Source organism: Protopterus annectens, chromosome 4.part1 (assembly GCF_019279795.1).
Source record: "Protopterus annectens isolate FY-2018-M chromosome 4.part1, PAN1.0, whole genome shotgun sequence".
Classification (NCBI taxonomy): domain Eukaryota; kingdom Metazoa; phylum Chordata; order Ceratodontiformes; family Protopteridae; genus Protopterus; species Protopterus annectens.
In genome coordinates this window covers 957,442,099-957,467,617 of record NC_056734.1, presented here as the reverse complement: position 1 = coordinate 957,467,617, position 25,519 = coordinate 957,442,099, and the positions used below count along the sequence as shown (strand labels likewise).

Genomic DNA, 25,519 nt, shown 5'->3' with positions numbered 1-25,519 from the left:
TACTGTGAGGCGACAACATTACCGCAGCACCACCACCACGGATTAGACTTTTTAGACAATGAAAATTAAAAAAAAAAAAAAAAAAAAAAACAGAATGAGAAAAGTGTATCTCTTTACATAACTAGTTGAAAAGGTATGAGTGGGTTTTGAGTGTCAGCTCTGTGTTATGAACTGAACCAACAAAATCCTAGCTGATACGTCAGGTTGCTATGGCAAATCTTTTTGGAACTGTAAAATGCCTCATATACTCTGTAAATAATGCTGAGACTGATTAGGAAAGACATGAGTATCAGTATCACTGCCATCAACACATGTATCTAGAGCTTTCTATGTATCAGGCATCATCATTTATACAGTCTAGCATAAATGTGGTTTTCAAAAAAATTTTATTCTTTCTGTTCCCATGAATAGTGCTCAGCAGATAAAATTTGATTACATTCTCTCTCATTTTATCAAGGATTGGTAGTTGTATTCATTATTTCTTCCTTTCTTGCAGCATAATAAAAGATACTGGCTCATTATTTCAAGAAGTTGGACCACAAGTGGCAGAGTGGATTGAAAAGCTGAATATGGTTCAGGACAGTTTCTCTACTGAAGAGATGCCATCGATAAGAGATAAAAACATTTCAAATAAAAGTCAGATGGGCAATGAACAACATCTTTTCTTACAGGTATGCTGCATGCATTTTTTATTCTCCAAAACCACAGGAAAATAGTATGGAATTAGATAAGAGAGCATGCTTGTTTTTAAGAAATGCTATATAATGTTTTACAGTACTTGTGTATTATCACAACCAGGATCGAAAGCCGCACTACTGACATCTTTTAAATAAAATTAAATTAAATCTTTTTAAAATATTTTGCAGACTTCTGAGGCTTTGTTTCTGTTTGACAGAATGGCAGATCAGCTTTTTTTTCATTTGTATGTGTGACTCACAGTAGATCAGTACCTGTTTATACGTTTACGTGTGCATGGATCTCATGATTTGTGACAGACCGCTTAAACCTTTAAGCACTCCAAGTACTGATGACAAATCCTTAAATTATGATGATCTAATTCGCCACCTCAACTACTTGTTAAGTAGACAACTGTGAGTGAATGAAAGCTGATTGATCTGATTTGACAGTGGCAAGAACTTGCTTTACAAACATGCTCCTTCTCTAGGAAATTGGAAATTGGTGTTTGTAAAGGTCTGTAGTATTGTGGGGTGCCCTTAGAGGTCTGTAACAGTGTGGGTGCCCTTAAAGGTCTGTAACAGTGTGGGGTGCCCTTAAAGGTCTGTAACAGTGTGGGGTAGATGAGCACACAGGAGTTCAACTTTTGTTTCTTGCATGCATGACATGAATGCTGTGAGACTGCTTTTACAGAGATCTTTTCACGGGGTGAAAATGATGTGGGCTACATCGTTTCTGCTTACACATGGCTATCCCTACTATAGTAACATGACGTAGCATTTCTACTTTGAAAAGGAGTGGGTATCCCATCACAGCTCCTGTCAGAACTCTGCTGCTGTAATTGTAGCACGTTTTTGTGTATTACAGTAGCTGAAGGGCACGTTCCCAGAACTGACAGCAGTTACAAACCAGTTTTTATTCTGCCGCTGTCAGTTGCTGTTTAGGGCAGGCAGATTTTATTGCCTACTGTGGTACCGAACATAACTTTCTTTTGAGGTGCTTAACATTTCATAAGGTTGAATTGTGGAATTCTGACAGTTAATTCACCAAATTATGACAGTTCACCCTCCTGGTTGCTTGGTACATGTTATGAAAATTAGATGTAAGGAGTATTATATTCTCCTCACAAGAAACTTTCACAACATTTCTCGGCAGGCGTATAGCTTAGAAATGAGCTGTTTGTCCTGTTCAGAATCTTGTTGTGATAATACGCAAGTACCTATTTCACTAGACCTCCTATGGATTTAGTTTGAGTTAAATTAAAATATTAAAATATATCCAAGTCACAGAACAAGACGTACACAGTTTGTTAAGCCTTCACTACTGTGTTTTCATATTATTGCCCTGGGTGTTAAAGCCAAGGCTGTGTCATATACTATTAGATGTGAGGGTAGCAGTTTGTCCATTTTCTAGAGCAGATGGTAAAGTGCTTTCTGCAGAAATTACTTTATCAGTTTTCTAATCAGGTGTAGTTGTTTTACTTGTACCTTTACTCATGTCCTTTTAAAGGCAACAGACAAAGTAGATTGTTATTTTTATTTCTGTGCTCTCTAAATCTTTATTCAAATGTGGGGAACAGTGTTTTGCCTTTTTCCTATTATTTAATATGGATGAGTGATCGAAGGATCAGCCAGCCAACAGTAGACTGCCTTATTACTTTAAATTAAATTTATTTATTTATTGACTGACATTTGATTACTGGGAATGTCAAAATATTACAAAAACATTTTAAGATCAATAATTTTTAAATCTTCAAAAGTAATACAAAACATCTACAGTTTAAACAATTATAACAGATTAGACATAATGTGAAAAACATTGATTACGAATAGATACGACTTATATGAAAATGTAGCATTTGGAGAAATTTTAGTTATTTTATTGATAAATTAAAGGTAAGTTAGAACAATACAAATATGAATTATAATATGAAGTAAGAGAAAAAAACAGAGTTATGACATATTTAGAAAGAGAGTCAGGGGAGAGAAAATGATTGAGGTAAAGAAGCAACTAAAGAAGGGATAGTAAAGAGATGTAAGATCCTTGCTCATATTTAGGGATATAGCTTATCCTGGGGTTAAGCAAGAACAGTCTTTCAGAATGGTTTTAAAAGAATGGAAAGAGGGTATTGACCTGATGGATACAAATAAGGCATTCTAGGCCTCTGGTATGAGTGCAGATAATGCAAAACAGACTTGATAGGTTTAGGCATAGAAGAGTTTTTGGTCATTGAATCATAATTACTAATTGGTTACATAGTTTTGCAGAATGTTATTTAGTGCCAGACAAGCAGATGAATGTTGGATAATTTTATAGGTAGTAAGTTGTATATATGGAATAGATGTCCTTCCATATCACTGTTGTAGTATTCTTCACTGAAGGGATTTCTTGCCAAGGATAGCCAAATGTCCAGCCAGTATACCAAAGTCCTTCGATCTTATAGGTATTGCACATCACACATACACTCCCTGCATAAGGTGTTTGCCATAAAGGTGACATACAGATGCACATATTCAGAATATCTCTGCTGCCAGTCTGACACCATTGTCAAATGTACGTTTAAACACCCTTCTGCTGTGCTGGTTACCAACCATCTTCAGCTAAGAGCCCCAGTGGTATTTCTTCTCCTTTTTTCCATTATTGCTGCGTATTTGTGTTCATGTCATCCCAAATGGAAAATGTCAGTGAGGGAGGCAGATTCCCTATAAAGACCATCATGACAAGTGTCTCTTTTGCCTTGATGCTTCCCGCGACCATACACAGTGCTCCATCTTTCAAAAATTTATCCCTAAGACCCTCTATAGTAATTTATTTTCTCTCCCTCCATATACCTTGAGAACGAGCTTGTTAAACTGTAGTCTCAGAGTGCTGTGGCAGAATCCTCCCATCCCAAGGGTCAGCCTTCTTCCACAAAGAAAACCAAAAAATCTAAGCCTGATCCTGCTGCTGTCTAGCCTCCATCAAATGTCTCTCTAGAAGCTATTGAAAGCTGTGAAGACCAGTTGGTGCTTGCCTCATATTCTTCTGCTACATCCCCCATCTGAGGCCAGAATGGATCTGAATTTTCACATGTCTTTGGGGGCTTTTCAAACATCTGTTGTTGACATTGAGGTGGAACCTTGGCTGATTATTTCTGAGTGGCTGAGGGGGATTCCTCAAATTTTGGTATGGGAAGAGATTCATACTATGATAATTGAATCTTGCCAAGGGAATGAAATGCTGAGGGTCATTAAGGTAGACATCCCACTTAAGGAAAAGCAAAAGACTTAACACATTTACCCCATTGCTAAAGATCCCAAATGTGAATGACAGAATTTTACTCAGGGCTTGTTCAGTATCCTAATGGCCCTAATGGACTTGAAGTCTTCTCAAGAGGTGTCAGTCTCTGCTGTTCCTTGGATTTCCACTCCTGTTAAAAGGACAAGGGATCCAGATTCCTTGAAAGAGGACTTAGATTCAGGGAATGATTCCCTATCTTACTCCTCTCAAATTCCTTCTCTTATAGACTATGGTTCAAAGGAAGAGAATTCTTTGAACCCTGATTCCCCTTGGAAGAATTATCCTTTGGGGACAATATTGCTCATAAAATGGAGTACTTTAAGTAGGATTGCTTCAGTTTTCTGACATCCAAAAGGAGTACTATGAGCTTTTACAAATGGAGTAAACTAAGTTATCTGCAGTTCCTCTTGTTTTGGCAGCAGTTTTAGGTAACTTTTCTGCTGCTCTCTTGCTCATAACACTTGGCCCCCAGCCCCTAAGACACCTAACAAATTTTACAAGGTGCCTGAGGACTGCAAGTTTTTGTACAAGTACCCTTCTGCTGACCCTTCAGTGGTTTCACCCTTAGCTAATAAGCCTTCTAAGCTCTTGCCATCTTCTGAGCTTCTTGCTTCTGAATAAGGACATTAGCATTATGGAAAGATTGAGTAAAAAAGTGTATACTGCTGCCACCCTGTCTTTTTGGGCTATTAATTACCAAGCAGACATAACCAGCTATGTCTTGACTCTCCTTTCTCAGGTAGCTAAGCTTGCGTCTGACCTTCCTGATTCTTAAAGGAGAGGTTGAGCTCTTTCCCTGATTGGGTCCACTTCCAGCTCACCCGTCACTCCACAAATGCAGTTACAATGTGACTGATGTGTCTTCCAGGGCTTCTACCTTTGGTTTGGTGATGAGGCATAATTCTTGGCTTCATCTTCAAGCTTTCCATGATGATATTAAAACCAAATTTTTGGATGCTCCTCTGGATAATCAAACTCTTTCAGGGACAGCTGCAGCTGACCTGTTTAAGTCTCTGCTGGATAAGGATAAAGCCATGCAGGACCTCAAGCATATTTTTATCTTACCTATTCTTAAATTCCAGAGGAATTACCCTTTTAAAGCCACCTTCTGAATCCACCTTTATACATTGGCAGTCTCATGAGCTTCCGAAAGGGAAGAAGGGGTCTAGGCATATTCCCCCTGCTAAGTCCACTCAGACTCCTACCTCTCAGAAGCCTTCTTTTCAGGAAAAGCCTGACTCTATTTGACATTTTGCCACCTCTTACTCTTGGCCATGTCCCCTTGTCTCTCCACCTTTTTCTGTCTCTACCAAATTGGCAACAGATCACTTCAGACTTTTAGGTGCTGTCCATCATTCGTCAGGAGTATTTCATGGTCTAGAAATCCCTTACTGCTGTTTCTGGCATTTGGCAACCTCCTCAAGACCAACCTCCTCTTTTCTCAGAGGTTTTGCATTCCGTTTTGTATCACAGTTCAACCTGTTTTACCCACCCAAGTGGGAAAGGGTTTTGACTCCAGCATGTTTTTAGTTCCTCGGAAGGAGGGGACTTTGAGACCAATTCTGGACCTCTCTCTACTCAAAACTTTTCGCAAGGTCCTTTCTTTTAAGATGATGTCTCTTCAGACTTTGTTACCTCTCCTTCTTCCCCAGGCATTCTTGGTGTCTCTTAATCTCAAGCACATATATCTTCACATCCTCATTCACCGTCTCTTCAGGAAATGTTTATGTTTCTCTATTTCTTCCTCTCATTTTCAGTTATCTGCTTTGCCCTTCGATCTTTCTACTACCCTAAGGGTGTTCCCCAAATGCCTCATTCCTGACTGTCTTTTGCAGGCTTCAAGGGAGTCAGCTATCCCACTATTTGGACAATCTGTTTATTCAGGCACCTTCTCCTGGCAGTCTCCTGCAAGATCTCCAAACTACTTTTACAAAGTTTGTGGTTCACCATCAATCTCAAAATATCAGTTATTATGCCATCCCAGGATCATATTTTTCTTGGTTACAGAATTCATATGATTCCCATGTTGGCTCTCTTCCTGATCCCAAATTTTGTCTTTGACAACCTTTTTTCAGTTTCCTTCCTCTGCCCTCTCTAATGGCCAGTGGGTTTCACAGGAATCTTTGGAGTGTGACCTCCAACAGTCACATGCTTTCTATTACCAGGCTCCATATGAGGATGCTCCAGTGGTACTGGAAGTCAGTGTGGCTTCAACATTGCCACCCTCTGGATTTCCCTGTTCCTTTGATTCTTTTTCTCATACTCAAGCTACAGAGAATAATTCAGTAACTCTCTCACAATCTGGGACTACTTTTTCAGGCGCTAATTCCTACTCAGCAACTGTTCACAAACACCTCAGACCAGGGGTGAGGTGCTTCTTGTGGCCGTCTGAAAGTTCAATGTCTCTGGCCTCTCAGCAATTGTCAGGTCATACCTGCATAAAAGAGATGAGGGCTCTGCCAACTTTTCATTCTTTTCCTCCCTGGCCCACTCAATGTCTTCACAGTTAACACCACCAGGATGTGGTACGTCAATAACCACAAATAGGGGTATGAAGTCTTATTTCCTTTGCAGATTAGCTCTTCAGGCATAAGACCTATCTATCGGCTATCAAGTGGCTCTTCAGGTGGTTTATTTTCCATCAGAGCACGATCACCAAAACACAGGCTCACAACTGTATGCTTCACAAAAAAGTTTTCTTGGATGTAGTCCATTGGATCTGACTTGGAAGGTAAACAGCCCTGCCTTTTCCTTGAAGTGAATGTTTTTGTATGCCTTCCCTCCCATTCCTCTGTTGCCATGGTTATGCACAAGATTACACAGGACTCTTAAAAAAGTCTTGTTAGTAACTCTTTTTTGATGCAGACAACACTGTTTCCCCCTTCTTCATCATATGGCCAGGGGCAGTCTCCACAAGTTACTTTACTGGATTGATCTTCTAACATGAGACAAGGGGTGTCTTATTCATCCTTATCTATCCTCTCTTCAACTGACACTGTGGATGATAGGGTTTTGATTCTTTTTAGGCACTTCTTTTCTGAGGACGTGTTCTGGGTTCTGCAGGAGGCCAGGCAACCCACTACCAGAAAATCATATATGTCCAACTGGAAAAGATTTTCAGTTTGGTACCTCACTTGCCATCAGGATCCTTTCTCTGTGGGGCTTCCTCTGGTTCTGTCTTACTTGTGTGAGCTATTCCATAATGACTTGGCATATTATTCAGTTAAGGATCACTTGTCAGCAATCTCCGCTTGTCTCCCCTTGAATCCTTATTTGGTCTCTTGGTTTGAGGTCAAGCAATTTCTTAAAGGTGGCTTTCATATCAGGCCTCCAAGAAAACCTATTCCACCTTCTTGGGACCTCAACTTTGTACTTAATTGACTCAAGCTCCTTTTGAAGCTGCAAATTCAGCTTCCTTGCAACTTTGTACTTGGAAGACTGTTCAGCTATTGGTTCTTACTTCTGCCTAGAGAGAGTCTGAACTCCAGACTCTCATGACTATTCCTCCTTTTTTGATTTTTCGCAGGGGCAGGGTGTTCTCTTTGTACTAATCTTCTTTTGTGCCCAAAATGGATAACAAGTTATCCCGTAATCAGGGTATTCAACTTCCACTTTTTTTCCTTCTGTGCTGTCTGCCAGTGAGAAGATTCTTCACACCTTGGACCTGTATATACAGCTCAGATATTATTTTCTGTAAAACAAAGTTTATTTGCAAGTCTAAGCAGCTTTTTGTTTCCTTTTATCCCAGATTATTGGGTTTGGATGTTTCCAAGCAAACTGTCTCCTCCTGGATTTCTAAGGCCATTTACTTGTTTTATTCCTTTTATGGCAAATGTCTTTCTTTCTCTGTTAAGGCACATGCCTCCTCTGGTGATTTTTTCAAGGGTTTGGATACCAGTTCCATCTTTAAGACAGCTACTTCACTAAGTATTATAAAGTGGATGTTATTTCCAGGTGCAAGGGAAGTTTTGCATGGAGTTTGTGTAGAGTTGGTGGAGTAGGTTCAGCAACTTGATAAAGCTAGGAATATCCTAGTGAAAGCGCTTGTGATACGTGACTTTTGTGGGGTGTTTTTACAATAAAGACCAATTTGCGGAATTATTCGAACTTTGTGGTGTCAGCTTCTTGGTCGTCAACTTGTTCGAAGTTTTGCATGGGTGTTTAGGGCTACTGTGTGCCTTTCTCCAAACCGCCTTCTCCTTAGCTCTTGTACTCTCCCTTCAGTGAAGAATATTGCAAATATGATATGGAAGGCTATAGTGCAGTTGTGTAAAATCTTACCATAACAGTAGATCTCCTTCTCTTCATTGTTGCAGTATTTGCTGCCTCCCTCCTTCTCCCTCTGTTTTACCACTTGAACCTGTATTTTGGCCACCGTCCTGGCAAAGTGGACCTCCCTTACTTTAACTTTTGCAGTTATTTTCCTTCTGGATGTACATGTTCTCCTTTGGGCCTGGGGGTGTTCTCTTCTAATTGGGACAATTCAGTTCTGCGCATTTGCATCTGTATGTCACCTTTATGCCCTACATCTTACACGGGAAGTGTATGTGTGATGTACTGTGCCTATAAGATCTAAAAGTTTGGCATGCTGACCAGAGATTGGGCTATCCTTGGCAGGAGATCCCTTCAGTGAATAATAATGGAACAGTGAAGAGAAGGACATCTATTGTTATCTTACGGTTTTACACAACTTTGCTATACAGTGGTGGATTCTGAAGGGAGTATTTGCTGCAAATTTAGCAACTTTATCATAACATTTTTCAAGTTTAGATTTTTGTGATGCCTGGATGTTAGTAAGGATGGGAGCACCATAAATAAGTAAGGAGAGGAGGTGAGTAATGGCAAGTGCAGATTTAATTGCATTGGTGAAAAACATTTTTGGCTCTGTAAGCATCCCTAGTTTTTGGTGATTTTTTAAGTAATTTTGTATATGTATGTCAAATTTAAGATCATCATCAACTATCAGCCCTAATAATTTGTTATGAGACATGATTTCAATTGCTGTATAATTAAAGGAAAGGATTTTAAATTTTGTTTTTTATAAGAGAGGAATTTGGGGGAAGAAAGATGTTTGCTTTTTTGAGGTTTGAGCATGAGTTACAAAGCCATGTTCCAATGTCTGTTAAATCTTCCTGAGTAATTTTTTAGAGATGAGCCAGGTTGTCAGATGTGCATATGAGTATGAAGTCATCTGTGTATTGTATTAGGGAGGCCTGTTGTGTGGATGTGTGGAGGGTGTTAGTGACAATGTTAAAAGGAAGGGACCAAAGATACTACCTTGTGGTACAGCAGTGGCGACTAGGAGGTATGGAGAGAAGGTGGAGTGCCATTTTACTGACTGATACCTATTGGATAGGTAGCTTTTGAACCATAGAAAGGTATGCAGAGAGAGACCTAATGAGAACATTTGCAGTTGAAGCTTACTGTGACAAACTGTGTTGAAGGCTTTAGACAAGTATAGAAATAAGGAGGACACAGATGTGCCTCTCACCAGGCTGGATAAGGAGAAAGTCACAGTTAGTTGTTTGTCGGGTGGCAGAATCTGCCATATCATCAATGCACTCAAGTCTCTCAACAGGTACTGTTATGACTCCGTCATAGTGCATGTTGGACTGAAGATGTACCTCTTGAGCTATATGAAGAGAGACATGATCAAGCTCGCTGAATATGTGTCCCAGGCAAGTATGTTCCTAGCCTTAAGCAGCAATCAACCGTCGCCCAGAATGATGGCTCAATGCAAACAAAAAATTACTGACTTTAACAATTAGCTAAGTTTCTGGTGGGATCCAATACCTGACAGCCTGGGATCACATGATTGACAAACCATGATGCTTTGCCAGTGATGGCCTGCATCTGTCTCCCCTGGGCTTCACGCTCCTGGCAAAGGCTTTTGCCTCCCCTATAGTGCCTTTTTTAGGCAATGCCATGAGGTCAAAACTACCAACATGAAAATTTCATCAAAACTTAAATTAAAGGTCATGCTATTAAATGCTAGGTGTCTAAACATGAAACTGCATTCATTTCAAGCATTCTTAATCCTGGAAGAAGCTGAAATTTGTGCAGTCACAGAAACCTGGTTCAAAGCTGCAGAGAGCACCCCAGCCATACCAGGTTACTCATCCTATCATTCATTCAGACCCCAAAACGTGGGCAGCAAACCAAAAGGAGGTGGAATTGCATTATATATAAAAGACATACACACCTCTAGGCTGGTCAGACAGTATGATGCACAGGAAATACTCCATGTGCAGTTAACAGTTGACAAGACCCCTATTCAAATCATAGCTAGCTATAGGCCTCCAACTTTGACTCAAAATGCCCATTCTGCCTATCTGGACCTCTTCGAATCTATAGAGATTCAACCCTTTACCCTGATCCTGGGTGACTTTAACTATCCAACCATAGATTGGAAGAAATACTCATGTCAAAACAGAAATGCCCAGAGATTCTTTGATTTTGTCTATGCAAATGCCTTTGACCAGTTGGGTGACACCCCCACAAGAGGTGAAAATATCTTGGACTTGGTATTAACCAACATGAGTAACCACTGCAGCATCCCTACAGTGTCATCATCCTTGGTAAGATCTGACCACATAGCAGTCACTTTCAAAGTCACCATCTCTCCCGACTTACCCCCCCCCCCCCAGCTAGGGTCAAACCAAAAAAAACTTCTCCAAAGCTGATTATAACCTCCTGAGGGAAGGTATAAACAGCTTCACAGCCCCTTCCCCCTCCATAGGAACTGGCACATATGTCCAAACCTACACCAAAGTACTATATGAGCATTGATATAGCTGCATGGAATCAGGAATACCCGACAGAACAAAATCATCCTCCTCAGTGACAACCATATAGCAATCCTTTTGCAGAGCAATAATCACACACCTGGGGAATTATATCCAGAAATAATAATTAGACCAGCTAAAAATATAAAAGAATGTGTAGAGGAGATAGGAAACAACACAGATGATCTTCTTACTGCTTGTATTCAGCCTTTGGTTGAACAGAATACAAAACTAGCTATCATCATAGAAGATAAATTGAACACTACATCACGCAGTAAAGCTCTAATAACAGTTCCTCATAATGAGGAATCCGATGTAATGATAAAGTTTTATGCCATATAACAAATGAATAAAAAGACCAAGGGATGTCAGGAGTAATGACATTGAAGAGAATATGTTTACAAGGAAGCATTAACTGAATAGAAGAGCATTAGGTGGAAACCTTATTACTAACTGTATTCAGGTTAGTGCTAACTCAATCAAATGTTAGATACATAATTTAGTATTGATACCCCAATTGTGACAAATCTTATTGAAGGGAAAGACAGTCAAAGGATAAATTATAAGTTAATGACTAACAAAGAACAAGATGACAGAATGATTATGCCACAGATACTTCACTTGTATAAAATTAGTAAAATAAATTTGGGCTGTCTCAGCACTGCCTGGTCTAAAATTTATGATAGCCTCAAATTAGCACAATGGCAGTCACAAGTTAGACTTACGTATACAGAAATGTTATTACATATTAGCACAAATAAATTGTATATTGCATCATTAAATTGCATGAAAAATAATATATTAAACTCTCGGTGAGATTATTCCATCCAAAAGAATGATTGATTATCTTTTTAACACAGACAGTTTGTTTATATATATCAAGGCAAGCACACTGTGGAAGGACTGCCTTAATGACATGAAAATATTTTCTAAAAATGTAATAACCTAAGTCACAATTTTGTACCAAGAAAAAATTTGGTGAATCTACAGCCTTTCTTATACTCGACAGCAAAATGTCTCAGTTCAACACAATTGGACTTAGTCTGTAAAGTGCTACTTTTGTAATGCTCCTGGGTTAGGTAATAAACACTTCGAGATGAAAAGTCTTATTGATCAATAAAACTAGAAAAAAAAACTGTATTGGAAACAAGGAATCCCAGTGAGTTAACATTCTAGAATTTCAAGAAATATATAAAAGAGGAAGTGGGATTGTTTTGTTGGTCTATAATTCCCTTTCCACAGTTTTTATTCTTGGTTTAACTTCAGTTAAGTCAGTTAGGGTGATATTTTGTTTTCTCAGTCCAAACCAATCTAGACACTTTACTTGAAGTACAAAATGCTCTGCAGTTAGGGGACTTAAGTTGCTAACATAAAGTGGACTACAGAAATGGCAAAACATTCTTTTTTAGAAAAAAATCATTAATATCCTGTCACACCACAATTTATAAATGCATGTAAAGTGTATTGGATATTATATTTAGCAAACTTACTATGATACATAAATAAAGTACATATTTTAGAACTATTAGGGAACTCTCATCACAACTCTGAAGCATTTACTTGAAATGTTCCCTGTCACAACTACTAGATTTAGGAAATTTATCTTTGGTGTAATTATGAATCAATATTTAAGAATATTAGGTTCATAGGTTCATAGGTGTGTACTAGGCTAATGGCCCTGGAGCCTTTACAAGCCTAGCCCATAGGATTACCCTGGCATCATGCCACCCGACTTTAGTTCCCAGTGCCTCTGTCAAGTAGAGCCACTAGAGTGATCCCCGGGGTGAATTTTCTATTTCCCATCCACTCATCAAGATTTTTCTTGAAGACGGCCAGTGAGGCACTCCGCTTGACATGTATGGGAAGTCTATTCCATAGCATGGGCAGTCTCTGGGTTATGAACCTGTCCCTCCAGCTTGTTCTGTTGATTGTGGTAATGAGGTCTCTGGAGCATGTAGTATGGAGGGATTGGGATTTCTTTAGATGTAGCATTTCTAACAGAGCTGGGTCAGACATGGCTTTGTAAGTCAAGCAGAGATCGCCTCTAGGTAGGCGATATGAGACAGAGAATAGTTGGAGTTTTTTGAGTCTGTCCATATAGGGCAAGTGTTTAAGGCCTAAGATCCTCTTTGTGAGGTATTTTTGTGGCCTCTCCGGTTGTTGTAGGTCTCTAGTGAGGTACATGCCAAATGGGGCATTGTACTCAATGATTGACCTAATGGTGGAAGAGTAGAGGGAGACAATGACTTCTCTCTTCCTGGATGCAAAACCCTTAGTAATGACATGTGTCACATAGAAGGACTTTCTGACCACAGTGGCAATGTGGTGGTCAAAAGAGAGGTTGCTGCCAACCTGTGTTCCCAGATCTCTTATGACACATTCTGCATTCAGTATACCACCATCGATGTGGTAATTCATGGGAACTAGGTTTTTCCCAAAGGGGATGATGACACAGTTTTTGGCATTGAGCTTAAGGCCATGGTTCTGACACCAGTCATTGGTCTCAGTGAGACCTTTCTGTAGGATGTCAACATCACTTGGGGAGTTAATTATGGCTCCCAACTTGCAATCGTCTGTGAACTTTGTCAGCCAGAGTCCCTTCATGTTGGCCTGAACTTCAGAGAAGTAGATACCAAACAGGAGTAGACCCAGGACTGAACTCTGTGGGACTCCACTCATGACTGGTCAACAGTCTGACTTGGAGTCAGCTACTTTCACACTGTGGGTTCTATCTGTGAGCCATTTTGCAACCCGCCTACTGATATAGGTGTTGATGCCTAGCTTAGTGAGTTTTTCTATGATTCCTGAGTGTGGAATGGTATCAAAGGCCTTGGCCAGATCAAGGTAGGATGCATGAACTACCTTGCCTTCATCCACAGCTCTAGTGACTGACTCAAAGAAGTCGACCAGGTTGAGCAGGCATGATCTAGCTACCCCTCACAAAACCAAACTGTGTGGGATCCAGAGTTTGGAGGTTCCCTATATCTTTGTTTATTAAGTCCATGATGATGCGTTCTATAGCTTTGCATACCAAACTTGTCAAGCTAATGGGGCAATAGTTCCCAGGGTCTGTAGTCACTCCTCCTTTGTAGAAAGGGATGACTGTAGCAGTGCACCATTCGGTAGGGACAAAGTCTGAAGTGAGGCTGTAATTGAACATGGCACACAGGTGAGGTGCCAGTTCACTCTGTAGATCATGTAGAACACAGCCAGAGATATTGTCAGGTCCTATAGAAGCTGTATTCTTGGCAGTGTTGTTTTAACCTGTATAGCAGTAATACTGGGTGCCTGGCAATCTACTGGTATTGTGATTGGTCCTTTGGTGGGGGAGAGAGGGGTAAAGTTGGCACTGAATCTGTCAGCCAGTATATTGGCAATATCTGTTGGCTTGGTATAGGAGGTGCCACTGTGCAACAGCTCCGAGCAAATCTGGGTATTGCTGTGGAGATTCTTTACATAACTATAGAAGGCCTTGTGTTTGTCTTTACTATCTGCTGCAATTTTGTTTTCATTGCTAGCTTTAGAGGATTTGATGAGGGATCTTAACTTTTTGTTGAGGCTGATAAGGGCGTTTTTCCAGTCTTGGGACTTCACCTTATTTCTCATCAGCTTCCTCCTTCTGTTGTAGAGTATGTTTATGGCAGGGCACCACCAAATTGGATTCCTTTTTTGGAGGAGAGCGTCTTGGTTCTATTGGGTATGGCGAGATCCATGCATTTGTGTACGTGTCCGTACAGGGCATTAGTGTATGATTCAGCAGTCTTGCAGCTGTTCTCCAATTGCATGGGTGCTGTGAAGTTAGCCACCTCTGTTTTTAGGAGCCTAAAATTAGCTTTGGAGAAGTTTTTCATGGTGGTTACATTTGTGGGGGATGGGTGGGAGGGATGTGGATTTCCAAGGTGATTAGTTTGTGATCGAATCTAACCAGGGAGGGATTGACTACTGGTACAAAGCAGCAGTCACCCATGTTAGTAATGACCAGGTCAAGGATGTTGCTACCTCTAGTGGGGGTAAAAATGAGCTGGTCCAGGGCATTGGAATTAATGAATTCCAGAAAATGTTGGACAAGTATATTGGTACATGAGTAGTTTTCCCAGTTAATGGAGGGGTAGTTGAAGTCACCCAGTATAAGAGTGTTAGGTTGGATCCTAATATTCTCCAAGGTGCTTAGGAATGTGGAGTGTGAGTCTTGGTTCATGGATGGGGACCTATAACAGGCTACAACTTGAATTACTGTCTTACCCAATGTTAGCTGCACCTGAAGTATCTCTGATACGTCATGTTGGGCTACCAGTCCAGAGGTGTGTGCATCCTTTATGAATATGGAAACATCACCGCCTTTGGAGCTTCAGTCCAAGTTCTGGAGCTGAAAGGTATGGAATGAGTTATAGCCTGATAGTGTAGGGGTGCTTTGTGCTCCCTTGAACCAGGTCTCTGTAACAGCACAAATGTCGATGTTCTCCATTTTAAGGCGTGATTTGAGTGAGTGCACTTTGAGATTTAAACTTCTAGCATTGAGCAGCATGACCCTCAATTTGCATTTGTTTATAGATGTTACAGTGGTAATTTGGTCTTTGGAACACAGCCTAAAAAAGGCACTATAGGGGTAGCAAGAGCCTTGGCCAGTATCTGGAAGCCCAGGGGTGACAGATGCAGGCCATCTCTGGCAAAGCATCTAGGTCTGTCAATCATGTCATCCCAGGAAGACAGATACTGGATCCCCTTAGAATGACACCAGAAATTTAACAAATTGTTGAAGTCAATCATTTTGCCCTTGTACTGCAGTATCATTCTGGGTAATGGCAGTATGCTACTCAGGGCTAGGGTCATACCTGCCTGGCCTACATAACCCGAGAGCTCCTCCATGTCTCTTTTCATGAAGTCCAGGGAGGTACATCTCAGGTCATTCACACCCACATGTACCTTGACAAAGTTATATTTGTACCTGCTGTTGAGGGACCTGAGTGGGTGCACTATGTGGCAGATCATGACATCTGACAGGCAGCTGACTGTTACTTTCTCCTTATTCAACCTAGTGAGTGGGACATCAGTGTGCCTCACTATCAGTCCACCTATGACTAGTGTGTTGGGCATGCTGTTTTGCATTAGGGTCTTTGGTTGGGTGTCACACTGTTTAGGAGAGTTATGTATCTCATGATTAGTGTTGTGTTGTGGTGGTCGAGTGCATTTCTGCTTTGGAGGTCTCTGCTGTTTGGGTAGATTTTTATTGAGAGCCTCTGTGAAGGTGGGTGTGTGGTTTGTGTTTTTATGTGAAGGCATTGCTGGTGTGTGTTCTGGAGGGCTATGTGTTCCATGTGGTGTGGTGCAAGTGTTGACCTTTTCCTCTTGACCAGCTATTCTGGTCTTGGCTGCAAAGTGCATGGCTTCCAATTTGGATATATAAGTGCATCTCTTACAAGTCTGAGTGTTGGGATGTAAGAGGAGAGGGTTGTCAGTGTACATGAGGCACATGCTACATTGCTTCAGGATGCCCAAGCTCACCAGGCTAACAAGAGAAAGCACAGGAAACTGACCTTTAGACATGCCTGGAGGGGGTGGCCATTAATAATAAGTACTGGAGATGTTTCCTTGTAGAAAGTTTAGTGCTGGTAGCACTGTTTTGTGCTACAATAATTGCTACAAGAAGTCCGGTAAAGTGCTAGACTGATAAGCTAGTAAAAGTGCAGATATATAAATAGATCTTGCAAATCTAAGTTAGATATATGTACAATGTCAGAGGACAGCTCCTAAATTACAGACACTGTCTGTATTGCTAATGAATTTAATACGTTTTTTTACAGTTGTAACAATATTAACAGAAAATATTAAAGAACTGACAGTCCAGCTTGGGGATTCTTGCTCAACAATAACTGAACAAATTGTATTTCTGACCTTAAATAAAATATCCCAGACAGTATCCCTGCTATCGAAGTATGGGATATTTAATAAACTTTTGTGCCATCATATTGCACCACATCCATGGAAATGATCTCATATTACTCCAATTTACAAAACTGGAAGGTGGGATAACATTAAGTATTATAGATCCATTAGTGTGATGTCTTTTCGGATAAGTGCTTTGACAGGTGTATATTAGAAATAAATTTAATAATCACATGGTACTTTTAGAGGTAGAGCTACTCTAATTACCCTTGCAGATTTCTATAATCAGACTGTTCTGTAACCTGACGAATGTTTGCCCACAGGTGTAATATATGTAGATCTTGCAAAGGCTTTTGATTCACTGACTTTTCAGCAACTCATAAAATATTGAGCAACAAAAAGATCAATTTGTACAAATTTGGGTGGATGATGTTTTGGCTTGCCAAATTAAATTGAATGCAGGTGTCCCTCTTGGGATTAATGAATACATCTTAATTGCTCTTGTTTTCAAGCTTAAAGTTGATAAGCTAGCCAAATGAATGATGTAACTGTGAACTTGACCTTTTTTCATTTTATTTAAGCTTTGCTTGTTTAAGACTGTTTATTCTGTTGAAGTTCCATGCTTTTAGGAGCAAAAGTGCTCTATAAAGTTATATTTGGATTGCCTATTGGCCATGCTGGTGTTTTGGTTACTGGTGATTTCTACCCGATTTCACTGTTTGGATTTTATTGGTTATAATAAATGGAAGATCGTCAGAATATTTACCATTAACTCTGGAATCCCCTCAGAATTCTGTATTGGGTCCCATTTTATTTAATGCTATATTTTTTACAGTTCGAAAAAGGAACATTGTTATCTAAATAAATATACAGATAACAGCAAGATTGGCTTTGTAGTAACTAATGACAGTGATACATGGCTGAAATTTCTTCTTGGGCTAAAAGAAACTGGCCTGAATTTCAGCCTGGATAAATGTTGTGTCGTGTACTTCAAGAGGCCAACAATAACAGAATCTATCATTCTGTTATTTACTCCACTGCAAGATATGGGCTATAACAAAAGTTGTGAACTACTATAACTACTCTCTTTTCTTTCAACACACATACAAATTTAATTGCTTGTCAAACTAGGAAACTGCTTTGCATAACAGTTACAGTTTGGCAACAAGAGATGCTTATGCCTAAAATCATTATTTAAGATGTATATACAATCATTCTTGGACTATAATAATATTTTTTGTATCTATAGCAAAAAGCAGCTAAGAGAAATAGAGTTGGTACACTAGTTAAGCATGGCCTCCGGAACACAACCGATCACCACTCCCACTCACTTCAACAATAAACATAAGCAGGGGAACACAATAGACTGGATACTCACTTTTATGCCAGGTAAAATCTCTATCTCTGGGATTTTCTCAGAGTTTTTAATTGACCATCTCCCTATATTTTATATAAAAAAGCAAACAAAAATGCAGAAACAGCACCACTTTAATGTGTACTGTAACCTCTCAAATTTCAACAAAGACTCATTCATCACATAGCTAAAACAGTATAACTGGACGCACCTAAAGCACCTACCACATAATGACATTGTTTCTCACTCCAAGAATGTATTCCTAAAAATTCTAAATGAACTATCCCTACTTAGAAAACATGAGTTAAGTCAAATCCTGCCCCCTAGCTATCTAAAAGTCTAAACCATGTCATGAAACATAGAGATTCTGCCCGGAAAATTTGGGCCACAAATGAAACTCAAACTATCAGAAATTCAGAGAGGTTAAAAACAGAGCCAAATACCATACTAAATTAGGCAAAAAATATATTACACCAACTTCAAAATAAAAATTATCAGAACCCCAGATTACTCTGGTTTTCCATAAATCAACTTCTAAGTCCTAACCATTCAACACAGCTTTTACCTTCACTCAAATCTCGTAACTCAGCTCACACTGCTAATGGATTTAATTCTAACTTCATTAAATCAGTCTCTTCTTACTTAATAGCTCTACTCAAAACAATGCCTTGAACACCTTGCAAACTCTAATAACTCCCCATACACCATCTCTAAGGTCAGCCCCCATTGCTATCATTGAAATGCTACTGCTTAAAATAAAACCCACCTTCCTATAGCAGGAGACAATCTACTTAGTTAATATCTAAAATTAGCAGCAGAGGACATTGCTTACCCTGTCTTCTTTCTAACAAACTGCTCTATCAATGAATCTTATGTACTTTTGCATGGAAAAAATGTCACATCCTCCCCATCCATTAAGGTGGTTATTCTACTGAGCTCTCCAGTTAGATCCCCATTGCCATCCTCTCCCTTCTATCAAAAATACTTGAGAAGTACATTCAGACCCATCTCCTACACTATATCACACAAAATGCACTCCTCTCTCCTTTCCCCACCAGTGTATATCCACTCCCCTCTGTATCTTTACTAATACTGTTAGCTCAAAGAGAAATGATAGTAAACTTGCACCTGCTCTCTTTCTTGATTTATCCAAAGCGTTTGACTTGTCTTCCACCCTATACTGTTACAGAAAGCTCTCAAATCTAGGCCTTTACAATTCCTCTGTATTCTGTTTTTCTAGCTACATCTCTAACAGACTCCAGGTAGTAAAATGGCTCATTGACATCTCATCCTTTCTCCCTATTGCAGTTGGGATCCCACAAGGATTCATACTGTGACCTATCCTGTTCAGCATCTTTATTAATGACCTTGCACTGGCCAGTAAGAATGTTGCCTTAGTACAGAATGCAGACAACTCTACTGTTATCTGTTCATTGACCAACTTTGATTTCCCACAAAAACTCACACAGAAATCCTTTACTTCTATAAAAAAACTGTCTGACTACCTCACAGCTTTTCTTAACCTGCAACAAAACAAAACTAATTCTCTTCACTCACATACACATCATGATAAAAAAGCATCCTTCATTATTACCTCTTCCAAGAATACCAAAATAGAAATTGTTACACAAAAGAAACAAGATTTGGGCCTCATGACTGGAAAAAGGCAACGGTCATCCCTCTGCACAAAGGTGGGACATCTACTGACCCTGGAAACTACAGATCCATAAGTCTCACTAGTCTTATATGTAAAGTCATGGAAAGAATTATCATGGAGATAATCAACAGAGATATAGTAAACCTCCAGACACTGGACTCAACCCCGTTTGGTTTCGTCAAGGGCAGATTATGCCTACTCAACCTGGTGGACTTCTTTGAGAAGGTCGCCAAAGCAATGGATGATGACAAAATCATTCACACTGCCTACCTTGACCTGGCCAAGGCATTTGACACAATACTCCACTCAGGCATTGTTGACAAATTCAGGTAGTTAGGTACAAACCCATATGTCACCTGGTGGATAGCCAGATGACTCACAGACAGGACCCAGGAAGTTAGAATTGGGCAGTCCGCTACTACAATGAGGCCAGTCACAAGTGGAGTCCCTTAGGGATCAGTCCTTGGACCGCTCCTTTTTCATATTTACCTCTCAGAAGTCAAGGCCAATGTCAGTGGTCTCTCGCAGGAAGAATTAGACAGTAGGGAGTACTGCTGGATAGTTAAATTGAATGCTAGCAGCCCACCAGGACTTAAGAAAAATTTTAGATATATTTGAAAAGAAAGAAATTGAAGCATTGAAGCATGCAATATTTGTTTTTTTGGCCTTGGTTACATAATTGTTTTTACAACTGGTCTTAATTATGTCAATTATTTAATTTTATATATATATATATATATTATAATAAAACCGTGTTAAAAAAGAAGAAAACTAAATATAAAAACAAACTTCTTAATCTCAATGAGGAAAAACTGTAAAAACTATAGATACTAAAAATAAAAACGCTTAACTATCTGTTTGGTGTCAGCGTTTTTATTTTTAGTATCTACAGTTTTTCCTCATTGAGATTAAGAAGTTTGTTTATATATATATATATATATATATATATATATATATATATATGTGTGTGTGTGTGTGTGTGTATATATATATATATATATATATATATATATATATATATATATATATATAGCTGTTTTTTTAATTCAGTCTGCAGAAGTCTAACATTAGATGAAAGCGCTTACTAAGTGATTTGTCATGGATTATTAAAGAAGCTGAAGATTATTGAGCTCTTTTGTTCTTTTTTGGTGTTCAGTTTTGCTATATACAACTTTATTTGTCCGTTTTTGTTTTATTGATAAAAATACTGCAAGCTAAATTTAAATAATTTCAAACAAGGTATGCAACTTGCTCTCAAAAGTTCATTGTTGTTTTCCTTTTATGGCAGTGTCAATTTAAATATTTAAATGCACCAGTTAAACTGTCTAGAATGTTCATGGATGCTGCATCTGTTTTTCTGGCAATGCATTTCAGGGTCTGTCAAGGACTAAGTACACATTTTGGGGAGTTTCCTGCTTTGCTGGGCTTTGCATGGCTTGTGCAATATTTCTGTAGGGTATTATGCCAGTGCCAGGTTATTACTTCAGCAAAGTCTAAATCTGCATCTTCTTCTTCCCAGGTGTAATTTGGTTGCTTCAAGCTGAAACTTATTTTTTTTTACTGTTTTAATTTATATTGTTTGGTTTTGATATGTTAATTGATCATTCTACTGTTGTGAATATTGTTGTAATAAAGTAGTGAAATGTGAAAAAACAGGTTTCTTGCATAATAATTTAGATTCTGCACTATGGATTTAAATTGGAAGGTTTTTCCAGTGTCTAGGCAGTGATATTGAAATAAAGTTCTAAAGTGTTAAAGCTTTGAATTTTATGTGTGAGGAGGGCCAGCCTTAGCAATTGTGGAGCCCAATTCAAATAATTTTGGTGGGACCCCAATTCTGGTCTCTAGTCTACCACCATGTCTCTCCCTCTACATGCTGGCTTCTTGAACTTAAAACTATTTCAGATTAGGTATTAGGAATTTATGTTATTACTGTGCATTAAAATAAAATAATATGTTTATTTACTAGCTTATATTTTTCTCATAAGACATGTTAAAACAGAAGTAAACTACTGGACTCTTGGATTACCCCCTAATCCAACATCCTCAGTAATTCCTCTCTCAAGGTCTGATTAACTCACTCAAAGACACTATAAGGAGCCTGTTTGATGGACCACCAAGGCCCTAAATCAACATAGTGTTTCAACAGATGGGAGCAATCTAGCTTACCAATAAACATGTTTCAAACCTCTGTAGTACTGTCTGGGTTTCCTGAACCCAGGTAAGAGATAGCTGCTCTTTTATATTACTCTCCTACCCACTATTTTTTTTTTATTTTATTGTATTTTATTTCTCTGTCTTTTACATCTCTCCCCTTTCCTGTCTTCCCCTCATTTGATGCGTGCTATACTTTCCCTCACATCCCAAGCCCTAAAGTTTTGCATACTGGATATTGTATATTATACGATAAATGTGCATTACTATTCCAAAAACAATCATGCTAATTGGACAGCCCCGTCAGTGTGCCTGGTGTAAATTGAGCATATATGAAAAGAAAAAATCTGGCCACTGAAGTACCATTGAGTGGCCAGACGTTCTATTGGCATATGCTGAGGGATACAGCAAAATGTAAGAAAATCAGGTACGTTCTGCAAAACTAAACAAACAGAAAACTGCCTAATTTTCCTTAAGCTTAGGCTGTCTTTCATAAATCTCTATTTTTTTAATACTTAAAAAAACAGCAACAGAGATTCAGTTTCTCCATCATTTCCTCTGAACTGATGTACTGTGAAAATGTGAGAACATAAGTCCCATACACATGTGCATTGCATCATTCTAGGGAAGACAATGCCAAAGAAAAGTGAAGGGCCCTTATTCAAATACATTATGTAAGAAAGGTAAACAATTTCTTTCTTAAATAATGTAATTGTACAATAACAATAATCCACTCCTGCTTGTAGGTACATCAGGATTTACCATCGGTTGGCTCTGTTTAATTACTCAGGCTTCACCCTCTAGATCAAACCACACCAGCCATGAGTAAATCTTGATATACCCATGCACAGTCATGCTTTATTGTTTAATTATTTTCTTCACAGAAACAGTATGCTATACGATGTTAAGACAGTGTGCAGGTACTATTCTTACCTATGTCACGACTGAATTTTTGTATCACATTTACTTATGATTGGATTCATTTATGTTACATACTTTGCTGACTTATACTTCTCTGCTTGATTGTTCTTGCATTACCACTGTTGCACTGATAGTTATTAAATATATATTTTTTTGGTTGTTTTCTGCTGTGTTACTTTTATAACACTTTCAGCCAAGTGAATGATTTTTTTTATCCGACTTCGTCTGTCACCACTCAGCGCATACAATTCATGTTTCACTTCTCAGGGATTATTTTGCTCTTGTCTTTGACTACAACAGGCATTTATCTGTCATTCTGCTAAACTGGTAATATTCTGTCACAAGTCTTGGTGATCAGGTGTTACTTCTCATCACACTATCTGCATTATTGTTTTTACTACTGTTTGTTTTCATGATGTATGAGCCTGAATATTCCACAGCTATTTCATGTATCTATTCATTAACAACAATTCATACACCCCATATCATCAAGAGAATTTAAAAGGTAACAGTGCCTCTCTTTCAGTCTAAAAAATGAGCCTGACCTTATCTGCTGACACAGTAACAAGAGTAGTGCAGAAAACCAAATGCTTAATCCATCCAGTATTGAGTTGAAAACACTGTTGAGCACTCAGCAACAACAACTGACTGCTACGGGAATGTGTAACAAAACAAACCCAGTGACTACCATGGCAACTGTAAAGCTGAATCAAAGACACTCAAAATCATTCGAAAAACAACTCACAGTATGAAAATGAAAACAAAATGCTTAATGCAGACAGGTAAGCGCTTTTACAGTATTAGACTGCTTCATCAGATCTAAAACCCACAAGCCATTAAACCTATTTGTACATAATTCAACAGATAATTGGCAGTATTACAAACAATTGGGAAACAGCAATTAATGAAGTAAAAAGTAATACAAACTATACAAGTGTGTATATACTGCAACCAAATAAAAACATACTCACAAAAAATAATCCTAAATCAGAAAACTAAACTCAGAATACATAAGTGCAAATGCAGAATGTAGCCAAACATCAAATTAAAACAAAATTAAGTCACATAACAAAAATGCCAGAAAATAGGTCTACCTATGACATGACACCATCATCCAATCAACATAAACAATAAAGTAGTGATAACAGTGCCTTAAAATCTGTATACTAAATAAACAAAAGCAAAAACTAGTAAAAGAAAATCAAATAATATGAAACATATACCCTAGCCTAAACAAAAGCACAACATATCTAATAAAATATCAGTGATGAAGAGAAAGTGGTTTAAGCATAGGTTTAAGGGAAACAATATTTAGCCCTGGTGCCTTGTAGGATTGTAATCATAGTATCCACTTCGGTTCATTAAGTTCGGTCTTATTCTGGATATCACCACCCCTCAATCCTGAGGCAATTAATTCAAGAGCAAAAAATGTAAATGTCTGATGTTGTCCATGCTCATGACCAGCCAACGCACTGCTCAGCTTGTCATTCCTGATATCCCTCAGATGTTCAAGGATCCTCTCCCTGAAACATCTGCTGGTCTTGCCTATAAAGAACATAAAACAAATTTCACAATACGCATGTTGTTGTTGTTGTGTCTTTCGGCTTTTCCCGGTTAGGGGTCGCCACAGCGGAATTCCAGTCCGATAATGATTGGCAGTTGATTTTTACGTACAGAGTTGTCAGCTCTGATGCACAACCTTCAATGAAGATACGCCCATTCACGCATGTCTCCATGCAGAAGACGCTCTAGCTGAGAATCGAACCGGACAGCGTCTTACTGGGAGGCGATAACGCTACCGCAGCACCACCACCGCAGTGTTCACAATACGCATAATAAACTAAATCTTTAGATGTACAATCAGCATAAAATGAACAATTAATACAATGATATAGACCTGGATGTTCAAAAAAAAACTATTAGAATAAATAAAACTGCACACCTTACATCTCCTGCAAGGGAAAGTACCCCTGTGCTGAGACGAGAAATGACAAGTATCTAAACTAAATGACTTATAACATAACTGTCTCTTCAATGAAGAATTATTATGAAAACAAAACTTTGGTGTTGCACCAACAATTTTCCTAAGCTCAGGATCATTGAGTAATATACCCCAGTTGTTCCTCACAACATCACAGACCAAATCAATATCACTAGAATAGGTAAAGAGACACTTCAAATCTCTACGTTGTCAAGGCATAATATCATCACCATGGGTACGCAGTGGTAAAGTAGAAAAATAAGGACTTGTTCTATTAAATCACTCAGATCTAATTGCTTTTATACAGGCATCAATCTCTTGTGTGGAATACCCCCTGCACAACAAATCTCCCTTAAGACTAGCAAACACCTGCTCTAAAGATTGGTTGTCAGTGTGCAAGCGCATAGCTCTAAGGAACTGTCCCCTAAGAATATTCCTAGGAATGTGCCTAGGGTGCATACTGTTTTTGTGCAAAATGGAATTCTTCTTGTAGGCTTTCTTAAACATCTCTGTCTTAAAACAACCTAGAGAATCCCTGCTAACCATTACATCAAGGAAATCTATAGAGTCAGGAGAAACATTAACACAAAAAATAAGTAGTGTTCTATAAATAATCAACAAACTGATAAAGCAACTCAGATGTCCCCGTCCACAAGAAAAAAAGTCATCCACAAAACGCTTGTAGTGGATGATATGTGAACAGAAAATATTTTTCTGAAATACCCAATTATACTCCCAATAAGCTAATACTAGGTTGGTGTAGCTATTGGCACAAGCCATGCCCATAGCCACACCAACCTTCTGTAGATTATAATAGTTCTTCCCAAAGA

At 38.8% G+C, this 25,519-nt stretch overlaps 1 protein-coding gene across 1 annotated transcript in view; it reads left to right on the top strand.

The window, feature by feature from the left end:
- Positions 1 to 25,519, top strand: part of PRSS56 (serine protease 56) — a 2,212,799-nt gene that overhangs the window by 1,675,709 nt on the left and 511,571 nt on the right. The window contains exon 12 of the mRNA XM_044070672.1: positions 497 to 671. Within this exon, the coding sequence (XP_043926607.1) occupies positions 497 to 671 (175 nt within the window). The remainder of the gene's footprint in view (positions 1 to 496; positions 672 to 25,519) is intronic.